The following is a 19,310-nucleotide window of genomic DNA, read 5'->3' as shown; positions in this document are numbered from 1 at the left end:
GTTGTTTACATCTGTCCAACAAAAGGAACAAGTTGTGCCTTTCTGAACCTACTCCCTCCACACTCACACACTGTGACATGGAGTGAAATCCTTTGGACATCACACCCGAAGCTGAATGAAAGAAGGAAATCAGAAGAGAGAAAGAGAGAGAGAGAGAGTGGGAAATGACTGACATACCGGAAAGGAGCCGCAGGCCGGATTAGACCATCTGCGCCCCACTGAGAGACTCACTTGAGAAACACAGATGACAGGAGGGAACGTGTACATAGTATACATTTATATGCGTTAGTCGTCAGGAACAGATGGCTTTAGAAGTTATGTGGGGGTCAATGTAGGGAGGCTATACTCCTCTAAGCAGGCGGCACAGGTTCAAGTCCAACGTGCTGCTTCTTCTCTGTGTCTTTCCCCACCATCTCTCCATCAACGAAATAAAGACTAAAGGCCGAAAATGAATCATAAAAGGTAAAAAAAAAGAAAGACGTCTGGATGAATAATGGTAAAAAAAAAAAAAAAAAAGACCTGGAAAAAAAAACCCCTAGCTGTCCAAACCTGCCGTTCCAAGCCAGAGACCGTGTGTGACCTATGAATCTAAAAAAACAAAAACAAACATGGAGCAGTTTTCCTTTGTTTCAAATACCAAAGAGATCAATGAGAAGGACAATCTATGCACCAGGAGTTATAAGCCTGTATAATATCGATGACCACATGGTACCCAGGTGTGTGAATCTGTTATGTCATTTTAGCAAGTTATCATTGGCTGTATACTTCTGAATCAGAGTGGTGGACCAGCCAGTGGACCAACATCTTCCCTCTAATAAGCAAATACACAACTTTGAGAGAATCAGGACGGGATGCTGTCGACACAAACACTCTGTACGTCTATAAGACCTGCCTCTGTCTTTTTCTTAACTCAGCCATCCCATAATATGAACATAACACCGTCGACATTACTCATAAAAATAGAGGACTCAACCCCCAGCTGTCTGAATCCAACGTCCCCATCACCACCCACACTAATTGATTTCATCCAGAAAAGGCCAAATACAAATACATATGGATGAATACCAAGGGCACAAACCAGGGGAGACTGTAAAGTACTGAGGCGTAGAAGTGAATTTATTCCAGCAGTGGTGTCTGATGGAGGAACATATTCATGGAAGAATTAACTAGCACATATCAAGGATCGTGACACTTACTTAACCTTTGAAAGAAATGTCGGTTAAAAGACACCAGTCTTATATAATATCTGGGCTTCTGCCTCATACTGCATTTTTAACTAGATGATTGTAAGTGTCTTTTTCTGACCTAACAAATGTGTCCATATGTAAACCTGTATGTGAGTTCTTTTGTGTCCACATCCACTGTGACTATCTTGATGACCTTCTGGTTCTGCAGGCCGGTCACAGACTCGATCGTTGGTCTTTCAGATTCAGAGCACCTTGCAGTTGATGATTACTGATCATGCAGTCATCATACTCCCCGACGTGATGCATCTGTGTCTCTGCAAAAAGACCTGAAACTTACTGAGCTGCTCTCATTGGATATTTTTAAGTTTTCCTTATTTTATGTGTTTTAATGTATTCATGTGTCTTATTTAGTATGTATGGCTAAACTTTGATGCCTTGCTGCTGCCTGTCTTGCAAAGATTTTCATTCTTAATAACTTTTTCTCCTGGTTAAGCAAAATTTTAAAAAGTATTGGAGCAATTTTTTTTAAATGGAAATTGGAGCTAAAACATACAAACATATATTATGTATGATTGTAAATCAGTTATGAAATAAGCTCCATCGTTGCAGCTCAGGATAGTTGGTCAATTTAAAAATAGCAGAGGACATTTGTCTGTGCTTTTATCAAGTTATAAACTTGCATTCTTGCACTTTTACATCATGATGATTTTTTTTTTTTTTTTTTTACAATGTCCTCAGCCGTGTTAGGGGGCGTGTCCTGGCAGTGGCATGCAGGGGTCATCCCTTGAACTGATTGGCTATCACTAGTGCCGCCAGATTATTATTAATTATGATTGGCTATTTGATATAACCTCATCCTCACTTAATAATAAGCAATGTCTTAGACGTTGTTGATGATTAATTGTATGAAGATTTTTTTTATTATTTAAAAGAAACATTTTTTGTACAAAGAGCTTTTTTCTTATATAAAAATGATAATTTATTTTATTGCGACACATTTTGAATAGGCGTTATTATTTGGGGCTTGTTGAGGTGAAGTTAATTAGTTTGATAATGAATTTAGATTATTTTTAACATAAGAAAAAAATCGATTAATACACGATCATCAGGCTTTACATGTGTTAACGTTAAGACTTAATGTCCCAACCCCAGGTTCCTTTTTTTTATTGTACAATTAAGAACCATTCAGGTGTCATTTCTCCAAATACGTGTTTTGTACATCTTTAAAAATGCACAAGGAAAATAGGTTATATGAAAGCTAGAACCAACCCCGTGGTTAGTCTGCACATGACCCGTATTAAACATTAACCGAACTCAAACCTATTAAACTGGAATTGTCGTTTTGCAGTGATAAACCTGTATACCATCTTTCTGTCTCTGCGTGGTTGCAACACACCGGGTCACCTCCTGGCTGTTCCCCTCCTCCTGCAGGGCATCGGGCCAGTCACTCAGTCTGCCTGTTCCTCCCACTATTTTTTCCACTGAGAGCGACAAGGCTGCACATTGTGCACAGCCAACCAAGGTTACACTGACGTTTCCTCTTACTCGAAAAGGTAGGCAGTCCTCTCTGCATGCAAGCTGCACCTCATCACACACACTCAACATTTCACTCGACAGTGGGACGTCTGGGTGACTTCACGGTGAGGCTTTTCTGTCATTTTATCCGGATGTGTGGCTGCGCGCGTGGCGTCCGTCTGAACGAGGGATGAGGGTGTTTTTTGTTGTTGTTTTTTAAATGATGCTGAAGCGGTGACCTCTACTCTTTAAAGTAGCCTGGATGCGATGAGTTACAACAGAAATATGAAGGAAGTAACTGTAACACAAGGCGTGATGTAATGAGATATCAGCGTGTACTTCCTTTAAACTAACGGGCTGCTTGTTGTTTTATACACCGAGGCTGTTTGTGCAGTTTAGATCACACGTGTGAACTCGGTGGAAAATCACTTTTATCCAGTCATGTGGTTCATATATCTCACTACAGACGGCGGGGAGCAGATTCCTATCGATTGTGTCATGCCATTCGCCATCATGCACCACCTTCTTTACACTAAAAGAGACTTTTTCCGCCCAGCAGAGGAATGACATGAAGTTGTCTGTGTTGGACTTTTAGTCGGTGTTGTGAAATGGTTCCTTTGTGGTTTCCTGCTCGAAACTTATCAATGTTGCTTCTTTTTTTTTTTTTTCTTTTTTTTAGCGGATGTCTGCACAAAATGTGTGCAGGAAACTTCTGGAAAGCCATTTTAAATTTAAAGCTATAGGCTAATGATACTAAGACAGCCTACTAGACCTGCACATCAGTGAAAACACCACGATATAAAATAGTACCTTTCCCTATATAGCCTATCTTTACGAAGGGTAATTGTCCAGTTTCACTTTTAAATCAGTTTTTATGCAGACTTAATTTCTTGTCAACCCTTTGGAGACTCCATCCATCACCTCCTATGGCTGAGCAGTTAACATGTTATATCATGGTGTAGATTTGATCTAGGATATTGGCTCTGTTGGTGGCAGGGGCGTGTCCAGAGAGGTTGTCAGGGGTGGCATGGGAACGCCAGATTGGCCACCCCAAAAATCCCAAACTATGATTGGCTGTTTTCCTTTTTGAGGAGGGTGACTTAAGTTAAAATCCTCTATTTGTGTCTTAGCAGCCAGCTAATGGTTTTCCGTACTTGTCTCAGTATTACATTTTCTTCTGTTAGTGTATTACGTTTTAATAGATGCTTTGCAGATCGAATGAAGTAACTCTGTGGAAGCATTGGAAATACAGGTGTTTTTGAAAGTAAGACAGGAGGTAATCAGCCTATTCAGATCAATATCTCTTTCAATAGGGGGGGCCTGACCAAGAGTCTTACAATTTGAGTTATAACTTTTAAGAAATCTTCTTTCAGACTAAGTAGATTTTCTTTTTTTCATTCTCTTGTGTGACTTAAACATAAATACGAGAGTGGAGATAATAAGGCTAGAATAGTTGAATCCCCTAGTCAAACAAAAAAAAGTCTGGAGACGCCCCAGTTTGTTGGCTTAGTGGAATAATGATGGAGCTAAATCTTCACTTGTGTCGAAATCCCATTAGAGGATGACAAAGTCCTGATGATTGTTTTCCAAATGACACACAATTGCCAAACACAGCCTGAGGACATTTTTAAACGAGACGCAGAACAATTGACGATGGATGGATACAGATGCTGAAGTTCTCTGTGAGGAGGCCTCTGGATTATTCCGCTGTGTTCCTCAGTTTAAATCCACAGGGAGACCCTGCTTTCACTGTTTTGCAGCATTAAGATGAGGAAACACTCGCTCACTGACTGGCTGCTGAGACGCTCTCGTGTTGTGGCTTGCTGTGCACTCATTAAGACCGTGGAGATGATCAAGTTCTAGAGCAGCCTAATGCATCTCTGCTCATCAGAGCCTGGATGCTTCTGTGCTGAGGTTGATCAGAATGAGCCATTTGTTCCTGTATGGGGAAGTGATTTAGGAAGTGATTTGCTGTCTGTTGCCTTGGAAACAGCTTATTAAAGTTTGATTATCTGTACAGACGTGTGTTTTTGTAACTGGGACAAATGTGTTTGCAGAGAAGCTTGTGAGAGATACATTTTTATTGAGGTATTTGTTCATTATGTCTCATCACAGATGTTTCAAATGTTACCAAGGTCAAATTGGGAGTGGAGCGGAGAGGGATTTGAAACATTCTTGTCTTCAGACTCACTTTTCCAACCCAAACGTTTTTTTCTTTTGGACGAGTTGAATAAGATTTGTGATCTTTTATATAATGGAGTCAAGTGTTGTAAAAGGATTTAAGTGAACTTGCTTTTTGTTTTGTTTTGTTTGATTGCATGTAAACGGTCACTGATGTCACCTCTCATGCAGCTTCTAAAGTCGAAGGGTTTTTATGTTGATTGGTAATTAAATCTGTTTTACTTTCAGCTGAAAAATCCTCGAATCTGAACTGAAACGGAAACCTCTGTGCAAACAAAATCAGATTTATTTGTCATATTATGTTGATTATTTTTCATCTTTGTTGGAGAAATGGGTTTAATCTTCAGAGGTCCACATGGCTCTTTGTCTAATATACGATCACATCCAAAGGGTGAGGTAACAGAACGGACTCGGTGGAGTGTCGGTGTTATTGTGTTTCCAGCCGTAGACGCAGGTGTAGAGGCTGTCCAGCGGTGCAGCGGTCTGTGACGTAATTGGACTAAATTGGATGTATAGCTTGTAAACAAGTCAGTGGGGGAAAAACCAAAGGGCAGTATCTGGTTATTTCTGTCTGTGTGGAAGGATTCTGTGCAAAAGTGAAGTGATGCATCAAGGTGTTGCAATATAACAACATGCAGGACTGCAAACACCTCTGAGGTGTTAATAAATAAAGACCGGGCCTGAGGGATTTTAAAATGAAGAAAAATCAGCTGCTGCTCTGCAGATCCAATTATTCCATCACAACTTTATTTTTAAGTGTAAACCAAAGACTGTAAATATTAATGGACGAAGCCGGAGTGATGTCAGACATCTGCCAGCTGTCAATCACGGATCATTCATAAAATCAAAACAAAAGCCATTTTTAAAAAAAATCACACTTTTTTTGTTTTGTTTTTTGAAATAAATAAAATAAACGTTTGTTTTTTACCGCCTGGTCAGGCAGTAAACATGGTCATCTATGCTGTAAATACTGGCTTTGTTGCCAGCCATGAGTATCAGACTTTGGGGGCTCCTGGAGCCAGCTTCAAGCACCCCCTCCATGAACTGCAGGATTTTACACTTCCCACACTGACTTAATTTTTAAAGACTGGAGGATGCCGCTCGGTGAAAACTAGAAAAAGTCTGATAGCACGTGTCCTTTGAAATACTGCTACCAACACAGAGTCTTAGCATATATCTCTTATCTCTCCTGTGAATATGTTGCAGAACAAACTGCTGACCTTTTGTTAGCTTTAACTTACAGCGTCCTCTCTGTTAGCATCACACTGTTGTTGTTTTGTGGTTGTTGTGACGCGATTCACCTCCAACTACAACACCAACTGGTCATGTAGCAGCATACTCAACAAATCCCTTTTTTTAAATTACTGGAGGGAACCAGTAAGACAGGACTCTCTTTAACACTGTCAGGCAATAACTTCCTGCTGTGTGAGTAATTTAAGAAGGAGAGAGAGAGGCTTTACAACAGGAGTCATTTCAGTAATAATAACCTTAACTTCAAGTACTCCACCCAGACATTTGTTACTCATAAAAGTCCTTCTGCTTTTTGCCACAGGGCTGACCAGACATTCTTAAGAGGTTAATTCAATCATCGTAAATGAGTCGTCATTTAAATGGAAAAGTAACTTACAGGATTAAACTAATCTTTTCGACGTTTCGCTGAATGTTCAACAGGCTGTTATAGTTACAATAACCACGTTTTTTTTTTTTTTTTAACACAAAAATGGTGAGGATCAACACATGTTAACAGTAATGCAGCTTCGGCAAGCGAGCACACACACGGGATTAGAGACGTTTTGTCCCAGTAAGTGTAGCAGCACTGCCGAGTCTGTGGTAGGAGCACATTAGTGTAAAGAAAGCATGGCTTTTATACATTGTTTTAAATTACCCTCAACCATCTCGAAGCTGGAGTATCTGATCTTTACACCGGCCCTCAGTGGATGTGCCGTTTGTCTGTTAAACCTCACCTGTTGGCTTGTTTCCTGTTTTATGTCCCAGAATGAGAAATGCTCAGATTTGAACTTCTCCTGAGGGTAAAGTCAACTGTCGGGACACGACGAGTATAAAAGAGGCAGACTTGGAAACAGATTCTGGGCTGAAAAATAAACCTGACCAACTTATCTCCCGTGGTAAGATAGTGTTCAGGTTTTGGGTGTTGTCTGAGACTGGCTAATCACTACATGCCTGAGGATGGGGGTCGTCAACTGGGTGTCATTATTTTCTGCCAGATGTTGTGTACTTAAATTAATCACCTAAAGCTCATGCTGTAAAAGCCTCGCCATATTCCTTTTTCTCGTATTTAGTTTTTTTCCCTCGCAAAATAAGACATGCCACGACAGCTTCCTGCTGTTCTTCTGTGCACGACATTTTTCGATGAACTATCTTTATAAAAACCTGTTGAGCTACAAATTGCACACAGACAAAGTTAGATGCTAGCAGGTGAAACACAGTGGATGTTTTGCAATCCAAAGAGTCACATTTTTCCTTCAGAACAGATAGGAGACCAAAACAGAGCTAATACAAATTGGACTAAAGGTCATCGACGCTATGAATGAGTGCAGAGGTGTGTCATTATCATCAACTGGATGTGTAACTGGGCTAGTTGTTGCTAACGCATTCCTCATGTTAATGTGACGTGGTGAGTAGCACGTCATCAGTTTGTTCGTCATGAACGTAATGTTACGTTTGCTCTTGTTAGTGTACGATAATCAAATCCATGCTGGATTGAAGTGTAACGATTGGAGGCATCAAACTCATGCATTCATTTGAAACCTGCTGCGACTTTGCAATCATTGTATGTCTTGTTTTAGGTAACAAATGGAGACCTTCAATCATAAACTGAACACTTATTTTGAGTCATGGATGGGCCCAAGAGGTGAGTCTAATCTACATTTTCTCTCTGCTAGCTTGCATCAAATGTGTCGCTGTCTTGTTTTAACAGGTTTGTCCACTGACATGCTGGAACCTGACTACTTGCATTTCAGTATTTCATCAGAGCGGAGGATTCAAATGAACAAAAGAAGTGCAGATAAACATGACTTAAGACCTTTCACCCAATTGTTTCATGACATGCTGTCATTTTTTGCATGTGCACGGTGATTGTGCTCAAGTTTTTCACCTCCTTGTTGTTGACCCTTCTAAGTGTTCAGCAAACATTCCTCTGTGTGCTGCTGCCGCTGCATTTTTCACTCTTTAATGAGGCCAACTTAACCTGGCCTCTGCATCTCCATGTTTCAGATCAGCGGGTGCAGGGATGGCTGCTGCTCGACAACTATCCACCGACCTTCGCGCTCACAGTCATGTACCTTCTGATCGTGTGGTTGGGGCCCAGGTACATGAAACACAGGGAACCGTACTCGTGCAGAGGCCTCCTTGTGCTCCACAATCTGGGCCTCACGCTGCTGTCTTTCTACATGTTCTACGAGGTAAACCGACAGAGATGTGTTAAAGTACAGTCGAATACAATCATCTTAACGTCACACATTCATAAATAAGCTGCAGACATCTAAATAGAGCCGCTACTGTGAGAACATGTAGAGATTTATATCCATGCATTACTCTAATGTTATAAGAATATGCTCATTTTCTATTTTAGTAAAGCTTGTTGGAAGAATAAATACATTTCATGACGGTATGGAAAATGTGCAGAAACAGCCAGTAGCCTGTTAGCTTAGCTTAGCATTAAGACGAGAGGCGGAGGAAACTTGCTAACCCAGCCTGTCCAAACCAGTAAGATCCTAATAACCTCCAATCTAAAGCAGGTAAATCCTTCTTTTTTTAGACTTTAAGGGGTTATGGGGTTCATTTTATCTTGGCTACATGGATGGCCGTCCTAGCATTTTCCTATACTGCCTATGCTACGGGCCGGCCCTGCCTTCTAACATACCTGACGTGTTTCCCCGTTGTGGGATGAACAAAGCAGGATCTTATCTTGTGTTTCAGTTGGTTCTGTTTGTTGTTCTGTTAGTTTTATGTCAGTCTGAACCAAACGAGTATCAGCTTTCTTATCTAACGCTCAGTGAGAAACTGAATAAGTGTATTACACAGAACTGGTGACACGGATTAGACTCAAGCTTACTGGCCAGGCAGTACTATCAGGGATAGAGATGGGCACAGCTGGACGCTAACAAGCTCCTGGTTTCAGCCCTCAAATCCCTCCTTTCGCCTTTGCTGACAGCCTTAAGGCTGTTTTTTTTTGTTAAAGTAAAACAAAGCTGTCGATAAATACACCTGATAGATGTAGAGCGATAAACAAACGTTGAACTGTATTCTTCTTTGAAAAGCTGACTCCACACTACAAGATGACATAAAACTGCCTAGTAGTGATCCATTTTGTTTTGTGCACCCGCGAGTGAGTTTTATCGTTTGTGTAAATTAAACGCACTTCTGTCCAAATCCAGCGGGCAGAAAAAGCTTCTCGTCTTCCTGTCTGCATTGCGTAAGGCTCAAACGGACGGTTGGCTCTGTGCTGAACTTTTTGGCTGTCCAAAATCAATGTCACCAAAACTGCGCTCTACTTTGACGTGATTAAAGTACAGGGCAGCTCAGTTCTTGTCAACTATCCAGGGCACACAGGCTCATCACATAATCATTGTGATTAATTTTGTGTTGTTTCTTCTTTTAACGCTGACTTTTACAGCTTTAGGTTTGGAGAGAGTATGAAGGAGACGGGTTAAGTTAGAGGCGCTAATGATTAAATACTTTAAATGCTTTACATCTTTTTATTTTTACCTTTTAAAGCCTGCACTAAATGTGTGTCAGTTTCTTGGCTCTGGTATCGTTTTAGACAAAGACTGAAGATCTATATTGATTTGGTGAATCAGCATGAAGTCAAGCCATCAATGTGCCTTTGATTATTCATTCTAAAGACGGGTGTTTTTGTTCTTGTCTCAGGGAGCACCAACCAGACTAAGATTTTCCAAGTTTTTTTTTATCACATCTATTTATTATCGAGCAAGCAATCTTTATGTGTGTTGCACCGATTCATTATAACTATTATCTTAAAACAAGAAGAGCAGGTGCACGCCGTACTCTTTGGTTTATCTTGTTCACAAAGACCCAACATTAATCCATCATGAGCACAGCACTGAGACACGTTCATTCACCTTTTATCAAACTCCATTAAAAAGAAACGATGCTTAAAGGCGGATCAGGCAGACTGAACATTGACAAGGTCAAAAGAAAACGGGGTCAGGAGGGGAGTTGTGTTTGTGCATGTGCATGAGATTATATTTGAATGTTTGTGTTAAGTGAGGAGGACAGGAATCGGGTATAAGTCAGGAAGATTCAAATCATTTTACTGCACTAGTACAGAGATGTCAGGGTTCCTCTTTAATAAACGGAGAGAGAAAAAATAGTCTGTAGCTCTTCCATTTCCAGCCAGAGTTTTACATATCCGGGCCGATATTTGCAGCTGTCTTCTCCCTGAGTGTCTAAAGAATCACATGAACCAGCTGTGAAAACATCTTATACTTAGATGACCTTTGACCTTCAAGCCCATCTTTGTGTTCCAGGAGCACTGAGAGCTCTTGTTGTAAATTAAATGTGACCAACGTCAGCGGCTGAAGATCGGTCACCATAACCTGATAGCGAACAGTTGTGTGGGTCAAAATAATCATCACACTTGATATCTGCCTGTGCAGAGCGGGGAGTGGAAAGTCATATAAAGACAGATAATATATCTTCAGTTTTACTTCAATGCATTTATTCTAATGTATGCATAATAAATAGATAATAATCTTGATAATTGTAAATTTCTCCACTTGTGAGATGAATAAAGGATTATCTTATCTCTTAGATTGTTGCCATTTAACCAAAGTGCCCAAACAAACTAATCACTAAAACAACAAACTACTTCTCAGACATCAAGTCAGCTTTTTCTCTGGTGTTGATCTCCATTTAAATTCACATTATGGAGGAGTTTAGTTTGCTCTGATGTTCACTGAAGGTCTCTGAGTCAAACTGCACTGTAGTTAAAAAGAAAGGCACAGTGCTGTTATGCCCTAAAGCAGAGGGTAGCAACGCAGGATGTTCTCAAGGACATCCTCCTTCAAACAAACTGCTGATTTGCGATGCCTCATCCATACTGAAAGCCTCCGAACCCGTTCCCCTCGCGTTCGCTTGTGGGAACGTATCAAACTTAATCACCATTAAGGCAGAAGCAGTGGACAAAATTAGCCTTAGCTCGAGCTAAACACGCGTTCATTACATCCAGATAAGCAGTGAGTATGTTATTCTTCATCTTTGACTTAAACGGCTTCATACACAAGTTGTGTCGGATCTAAAATTGTTCAGGATTCCTGCGTAAAACATTTTACAAACTGAGTGAATCGTACTCGTATCTATTCAAACAGATCAAATGTTCATTTTCCTTATCGATATCATTTTCTCCAAAGGAAACTTCATTAGTATTTGCCTAACCCAATATGTAACACTTTGTCCGTTTCTTCCAAAGCATCGATCTGTTGGCGTGCTGGAGACGCATATTGATCCATTTCTGTTCACTTGTGGTACAAGCATGGTTTTTAGGGGCCGTTGTCCTAAAATAATGAGCCAAGCGTCCAATAGAAAATCTTTCAAAACGACCTGTTGCTTCTTTAACCTCCTCCAGAATCTTACCGCACAGCCAAAACCCAATCAAAGAGCGTCCCTTTCCCTTTTCTTCACACATCTGGAATATCGTTATCATATCTATTTCATTTCACTGCTGTGATGTATGTTCTCACTCTCCACTTACACTGCAGTACTCCAGTGAGTGTTCATTTATTGAGCACATATAGAATAGGATTTGTTCTTCACTAAAGAGAGTGTGCTTAGCTTACGTATTCACGGATTTATGACGCAGCTATTAATCATTTATATTGATGTCTTCTTCTTTAGCTTATGGCGACTGCGTGGCACGGTGGATACAACTTCTACTGCCAGGACACTCACAGCTCACAGGAAGCGGATACTAAAGTGAGTACGGTTTGCAGAATGTCACCTTTTCATATTTACTCTTTTTCTTTTAATTAATGCCTGAAGTTATTTCGAGACATGCATGATTTGATTAAATGATGATTTCCCATCTTGTTTTTTGATATGATGCATGCGATCGCAGCCTGGCGAGACTATAAAAACAAATAAGCAAAATGTGTGTTTTTTTTTTTTTTTTTCAAGCTCTTAAAGCTGCCGCTTTGTTTTCTCTGGGAGAGTATCTATAAATCCCAGCAGATAAGCTGCAGAGACAGGCAGTCAATTTAATCCGAATCATGTCATCATGTTGACTCTCAGCTCCGCAGTGAAAGTGAAAACTAAGCTCATTGTGGAATCTGCAAAGCTTTTGATTTCTGCACTTCATAAATTGAAACTTTGATCAGTGTGTAGATAAATTGTGATATGATTCCTCCTGAACATTGAAGGGCAGTGACAGCAAGGTGAGTTTATTAACAGAGCACAGCCATACTCAAAGTGCTTACAAGCTAAACAACACACTTTTAAGAACATCATTTATCAGTAATAAAAGAGAAAACAAAAAGTACAAACAATGAAAGACAAAATTCAAAAGGAGCTCCAAACACTTTCTACTTCTATTAACAATGATAGGTTAAAAATATAAGTCCAGTAATTCTAAATCTGTTTTATCACCTTTAATCTATGAAATGCAAACGATTCTCCTATGTTTTCATAAACGTACAAAAGGAAGAAGGCTAAAAGCTTGTGTTGTGGCAATTTCTTTTAGCGTGTTCCCCAATCGAGTACTAGAAGTCAATTTGTTTGACCCTGATGTGTTTAAGTGAAGATTTATAAAGATATTTAGTGCAGATCCGTTTACGAATTCTCTGGAAACTAAAGTGAATAAATTGAGCAATCGTATGAAAACGACAGATCTGTGAGTTTTATAGATTTAACCGGACGCGCGTCGGGTCCGACTGCTCAAGTGACGATTTGATAACGCGCTCGAAGAAATTGCCACGGCAATAAAATCAAAACACATTTGCTGTGTAGCTCCGACACACTTCAACAGAGACTAAGATGACCTCATTATCAAAAATAGATCATTAACATAAATCTGACTTCTCAAACTAAATTAACCGTGACTAAAATGGTTTCTACAGCCAGTGTAAACGACTGCTGCTGGAAAATCCTCAGCTTCAATTCCAACACGCCGTGCTTTCCTACACAAACGAGCAGAGAATGAGGTGGAACCGAAACTGATGAAATAACAAGCTCAGAAATCAGCCCGCCAACTATCCCTGTAGGCGGAGTATTGCACAGCTAAGCAGACACGGCGGCTCACGGGGTCGTAGGTCACTGTGGAATATATTAGATGTAGGAGTATAAACCATAAAAAAACTCTTTTTCTCTTCAGCTCACTTTCGAACACAAAATGCTCGAGAGGCTTCGTTAAGTCAGCTCTTATGTATTTGTCTAGAGCGTTAAACCGCTGAAGGTTTTATTGGGCTTTTTAGTCTTCATATATACGGACTCGAACCCTGTACGTTGTTGCATTAACACGTTTCTTGCAACGGTTGAATGCAAACATCACTCCTGCTTAGGCCTGATGCTTTTTCTCCTAAGGTGCCAGATCACCTCCCTGAAGGTCGGGGGAGCTCCGTCTACTCGCGAGCTCGGCCTCTGCTGCCGGGACAAAGGTCTCCTGGACTTCTAACACACCTAATAAGCAACATACAGTTAGGATTTTTTTCTGATTTAAAGCACCTGTGAGGCGTTTCTATCCGGTAATGAAGCAGACTGATATCAATTCTACTGCCGTTATATGACTAAAAAGCAAACTAGACCATCAGACAGAGGATTGCCTATTTCTGTATCGCCATTATATGTACCTGCCAAAGGGCGAGGAGACTAACCGCATGCTACCAAAACATCCATGTTCAGTATTTGTAAGCATGTTTTGTTTCACTGTGTCTCTTCTTAGATAGCGAATGTTCTGTGGTGGTACTACTTCTCCAAGCTCATTGAGTTCATGGACACCTTTTTCTTCATTCTGCGAAAGAACAACCACCAGATCACCTTTCTCCACATCTACCACCACGCCAGCATGTTGAACATCTGGTGGTTTGTTATGAACTGGGTACCCAGCGGCCACTGTGAGTGTTTGAACACAACTTTCCCCTTTCAGTGACTCAAGTAGCCTCATTCACTGTGAAGCTGAATAATTCAAGGTCTCTTATTTGGAACGCGTAAAAAAGCAGTAACAGAAACAAGCAACACTTACTGACTTGGTCGTGGCTGCACTGTGTAACACGCTTCATCCTAACTTTCTATTTTTGTGTTTGGAAAAAAACAACAGCGTTCTGTTAATTATAAAGAGGTCCCAGCCTATACTCTGTCATATCTTACCTGTAAACAGGATTGATGACATTATTACTTCACAGTAAATGGCTTCTATTGATTTTGCGTCCACACACACAGAGCAGTCTTAATGAAGCGTTTGTGTTGATGCGCTCTCCTTAAAGTGAGTCTCTCTCCCCTCGCTGGCTGTTACAGCTCGCTGTAGATGAATGACTTCCTGCTTTTCTCTCCTGTCTGTCGTCAGCGTACTTCGGCGCCGCCTTAAACAGCTTCATCCACGTCATGATGTATTCGTACTACGGCCTCTCAGCCGTCCCAGCCGTGCGGCCGTTCCTCTGGTGGAAGAAATACATCACACAGTCACAGCTGGTGGGTTTATCCTCTTGTTTATTTATTCCCACTGATACAGGAAGTATTGAGATCCATAATGAGCCCAATAACTGATTACCGTGACGCTCTTACCCGTTTGTTTCTTTGAGACTTCATTTTGAACTTTTTATGCCTTAATTGAGCTGCAGCTCAGTGGATAGAGTCGAAGATCAAGTGCATTAAAAATATGTTAACGTCAATGTATTTTCATGACCTTTGGTGTGATTATCATTGAGATTCACCTGTTTGTATTTCTTTTATTTCTCTCTATCCTCTATTTATCCTCTTTCACATGTGAGGTATTTTAGGCTCTGGATCAATGTAGGTTCCTCTGTGTGTGTCACCTTCTCACTGTGGTGTGCGTCTGCGTGCATGTGTCGTATTTCCTCCACAGACCCAGTTCTTTTTAACCATGTCTCAGACCATGTGCGCTGTCGTGTGGCCGTGTGGATTCCCTATGGGATGGCTGTACTTCCAAATAGGCTACGTTATCACGCTCATTTTCCTTTTCGCCAACTTCTACATTCAGGTTAGTGTTTTCCTTGTGTGTGTTGGTATTTGTGTATTTAATTGTCTGTGTGTATATTGGATAAGTATTTATATGTGTAAAGTGATCATCAATGAAGAAAACAGACGGCTTCATTGGATGTTTTCTCTGCTTGTCTTTCTCGAACACAAGGCGTACAAGAAGCACAGTGTTTCTCTAAAGAAGGGGCACCAGAACGGCGCTCCTCTACCAACAAACGGACACGCCAACGGGACGGCGTCTGTATACAAGAAGCTGAGGACGGATTGACATTTGGAGAACGCGTCCCCCAGCTCTCACTGTAGCGAGTTAGCTTATGCTGCTAAGAGGTATATGTACCTTCTTACGTAGGATAGTCTTGCACTCACTTGAGATCAAATAAGCCATAGCCACATGTATCCAGAGACTTTCCATGTGTTTGCACACATTCCTACTCATGGTATTGTTCATTAAATCAGTATATTTATGGAGAAAAGTATTTCAGTAGTGGTTGACATCGCACAATATTTCCTCCCCCCCGCCCGGCCGATGGAGGAAACTCCTTCTAAAGCAAAAAAAACTCTTTCCTGCGACCAGCAAACAAACACACATTTTGACTCATTAAATGACGCTTTACACACAGAAGCTCCAAAGATGAAGCCGCCTTTGTGTGTCGGCAGCTGAAGGTTTCATCATCTTCAACAAACTAAGGGACAAATAAAACAACTCACTGCTCATTACAGTCCTTAATGTGTAACTAGAGCATGCGACTTGCGCCTGCTTGACCTTACTCCTGTCTGTAGTGTTGCATAATCCTACAGTTCGCCCGGTGTCATGCTGTAATGTGTATTTATTACCATGTTGCGACAGCAGACGTTGCATTTGCTGTTGGCAGAGAAGCGTCTGCAGATTAGAATATATAGCCATCTAAATGAAGCATAACCAAAGCTTGTAGTACCATGTTCATATTTAAACCAGGTTAAGACACAATGTTAAAGGGCCATGTTGTGTATTATGAGCACAATTTAAAAGCATTTCCTTCGAACATTTTACCCCTTATGCAAAAAAATAAATAAGTCAGTTTTCATCCCTGGCAACCAGTCCCGAATTTACCTCGCCTGTCGCTCAATGACAGCTGGGATTGGCTGCAGGAAAAGTGGCACAGATAATGGAAGGATGGATGGATGGATGGGGAAATAGAGTAAATACTATCAAATGATGCATGTCCGCCGAGGGCTTCCGTATTCTTCAGTCCTGTTTTTACTTACATATTTTATATGCAGAGAAAGCTTTTTATGTATTTCAGACTCAAAGTTCATTATTGATCTCAGAAACAGAAGTTCGGAAAGCAGCCTATGTTCAAGGTTCATTTTGGTGACAATCAGGAGCCTTTTATTGTTTCATGACCTTATTAAATGTCTAGATTTTTACCAGTTGTCATAAAAAGTCCTGATGTGATACGATCCAGACCCTCAGTTGATCTTGTGGTTGTACACGTTGTCAGTTAATCCATGATTATTTATTTATACAGTCTTTACATAAACAGGGTGCCTTCTGGACCACTTGATTTGGGTTTTTTTTTTTTGGTTTTCAACTTGCAGATTTAAGTTATTCCACGTCAGACGTCGTATTTTCTGAGCCCTTTGAGAAAATATCGTGCCTGCTTTAATGCCTTCCAGATCTGCTAAACCATAACTTCTCTCTGACACGTTGCTACTGTACAGACGCATATTGAATTCACATGAGAAAATAAAATCTGCTCTGTTTTCCTGAATTATCGAGATACCAGCGTGTTATTTTGGTTTGCGTTGGAAACATGGCCAGATCCTCCCGTCTTTAGGTGACAAAGATGGTTATTGTTATTAGTCTGTCGACTTTGCACAGGCGACTTAGATCCCTCTAGTTCAGACACAAACCCGGCCCCCTCTGATCTGTCGGGACCAGCTGAGCCGATAAGAGATGTTTCACTGATATAATGTGATGCATCTGAAATGTGTTCAGGCTGGCTACATGGTGACTCATGGAACAAAGAAGGCAGTTAATGATAATACTGGATCACAACAGAGGCGCTGTGTCGTGCCAAGAAATAAAAGTGCCTTGTAACTCGTAATACCAAGATAATTGTTTTTAATTCAGCTAAATTGGAAATGTTCTCATGTGAATACATTACGCCTCCTTACATTTCCCACCAAATAGAAAAGGGACTTTTATTTTATATCAAAGGAAATGCACTTACTCACTTCCTTACACCAGTCTCATAACTTAAATAGACTAAACAGTAAATAAAGTCATTAGCCGGTTAGCTTAGCTTAGCAAAAAGACTGGAAACTTGGTCAAGCAGCTAGCCCTGCTCTGTCCAAAGGTAACAGAATCCAACATGGATCTCCAAAGCTCTCTTTTGATCATGTTGGATTTAAGCCTGACTAGCTGTGTCCTCTTTTCTTCTAGCTTTATGCTAAGCTAAGCCAACCAGGTGCTAGCTATATCGTCTATGAAAATAAAAAATCCATCTTGTCATGTAAGCCTCCGGGGAAAAAGAAGCTATATGTTTCCAAAACAGTGAAGTATTCTTTGTTATTTGCAAGAAATAGATTGGACTTTATTCTTTCACCAAGATTACACGTCAGAGCAAAAAATGTGTTTGGGTTATGGAGGAGAAGGAACGACGGTTTTAGCAAACAGTATTCCTGATGTGATTTTTCTGAACACCTTTGTCGGGGGCTTACACAGTAAATGAATAAAACAGCAAGTTTGAGCGATGAGCTCTGGCGGTGGAGCGCTGTAGCGCCGTGCTGATTCAGTATAATGAGGGACTGCGAGGCCTTATCCACTGAATGAGCAAAAACATGCAGCTCAAACATAAAGGTGACCTAGATTCACATCCACTGTATTAGAAAATATTGTTAAGTCTGAATAATACATGCAAAGGTCACTTTCTCTCTGCATGATGAATTTGGTCCACTGAATATCTGCCAACACATGCATGAAGCATATCTACTCAGATTCTGAATAATGACATGCCTGTCCTGTGACTGCTCCTTCTGTGTACAAGGTGATCGTGCTGAAGATAACTGTTTCTGTATTTCAATACAGCCTGTTTGCTAAAGGCCAAGGAAGCATACATGTGTGTGAGGATATATTGCGTACAATTTACAAACTGTTAAGATAGATGTATATTTTCAGAAATCTTGGGTAAATCTGGGTTAACATGTTATGACTCGTGCTTTACTCGCTGTAACACATTAAAGATGAAATGAGAATGTGAACCTACTTGTTTCCAAGCTGCTGTTTTTTTTTTTTTTTTTTAGGATTTATTTTCAGGCTTTTATGGCTTCATTAGAGCAACACAGGTACACTAAAAAGACGTGTTTCTACGTTTGTAACTAAGATGCTCTGGATTGAGTTTGAAGTCAGTGTGAAAGCATGTGAATATGTTTGAGGTAAACGCAAGGTGGTGAAGTGAAGAGCTTTCTCTCTTTTACATTCAAACCTTTTCTGTGAAGAACACAGAATTCTGTGTTTTTCTGGTTTTCCAACGTCTTGATATCATCGTTGAACTCTTTGTTAGCTTTGTACTGATAAAGCTGAGGACTGAGGAATTCTTGGCATTCGTGTTATTAATGTTACAGTGTAACGTGACGAACAACCCTTGGTGTGGTTCAGTGCTGTAAGGCCAAAGGGGTCATGGACATGTTGTGAGCTTAGTGAGTGACATGAAACAGATTTACTTAAGATGTTTTCTTAGACGGTTTAAAATGTGTGTACATCCTCTGCTATGTTGAGACGGCTGCACACTTTCACTCCTCGTAGTGCTCTCCTCTAGATGTATCCTTATCATCCTCCTCCTCCTCCTCCTCCTGTGTGTGCAGACGTGATGCACTGGCATGCTGGGTCACACAAAGCTCGCATTCGGAGGACAGAGTAACAGTGTGAGCTTTGGTGCCGTGTCTGCTGGTCAGCCACTCTCCAAACAATGCCTTACTGACTGATATTCAGAGGCAGTGTCCTCTGAAAATCAGTCACTAAGGCACATCAAGCCACAAGTCAAACCTTTCTCAAAATGAAAGTTTCAAACATGAGTATCACAGCAACAAAAATGCATCAGGTTAAATCAAACAAAGCTTGCTTTCAGATTGGCTTTTAGTTGTTTTCTCATCTTTTGTTTATACTTGTAAAAAAAAACGTATTTATAATAAGACAGGCGCATGGGAAAGCATAATGCACTCTTACATTCAATGAACTAACTGGCAATGTGTCAGGAC

The 19,310-nt window shown here is 40.6% G+C and overlaps 1 protein-coding gene across 2 annotated transcripts; it reads left to right on the top strand.

Moving 5' to 3' along the window:
* The first annotated feature begins 2,770 nt into the window (after nt 1–2,770).
* On the top strand, nt 2,771–18,314 carry elovl5 (ELOVL fatty acid elongase 5). 2 transcript variants are annotated; one of them, XM_079362279.1, is made up of 8 exons: nt 2,771–2,827; nt 7,691–7,755; nt 8,118–8,305; nt 11,760–11,837; nt 13,798–13,969; nt 14,419–14,543; nt 14,938–15,072; nt 15,223–18,314. In XM_079362279.1, the coding sequence occupies exons 2-8, from the start codon at nt 7,698–7,700 to the stop codon at nt 15,337–15,339; spliced, it is 873 nt and encodes a 290-aa protein (XP_079218405.1). In that variant the 5' UTR covers nt 2,771–2,827; nt 7,691–7,697; the 3' UTR covers nt 15,340–18,314. The 2 variants fall into 2 exon arrangements, with proteins under 2 accessions (XP_079218405.1, XP_079218406.1); XM_079362280.1 differs by lacking the exon at nt 2,771–2,827 and adding an exon at nt 6,879–7,009.
* The last annotated feature ends 996 nt before the right edge of the window (nt 18,315–19,310 follow it).

Source organism: Symphodus melops, assembly GCF_947650265.1.
Source record: "Symphodus melops genome assembly, chromosome: 15".
NCBI classification, from domain to species: domain Eukaryota; kingdom Metazoa; phylum Chordata; class Actinopteri; order Labriformes; family Labridae; genus Symphodus; species Symphodus melops.
Note: the sequence above shows the minus strand (reverse complement) of the source record. Positions and strands in the feature narration are given on the sequence as shown.

What these genes read in the sequence shown, in the direction of transcription:
- elovl5 (XM_079362279.1), top strand. Translation starts at nt 7,698, where the DNA reads ATGGAGACCTTCAATCATAAACTGAACACTTATTTTGAGTCATGGATG. An exon ending in GTCATGGATGGGCCCAAGAG is followed by an intron (nt 7,756 to 8,117) that starts GTGAGTCTAATC and finishes TCCATGTTTCAG; the next exon opens with ATCAGCGGGTGCAGGGATGG. An exon ending in TCGCCAACTTCTACATTCAG is followed by an intron (nt 15,073 to 15,222) that starts GTTAGTGTTTTC and finishes CTCGAACACAAG; the next exon opens with GCGTACAAGAAGCACAGTGT.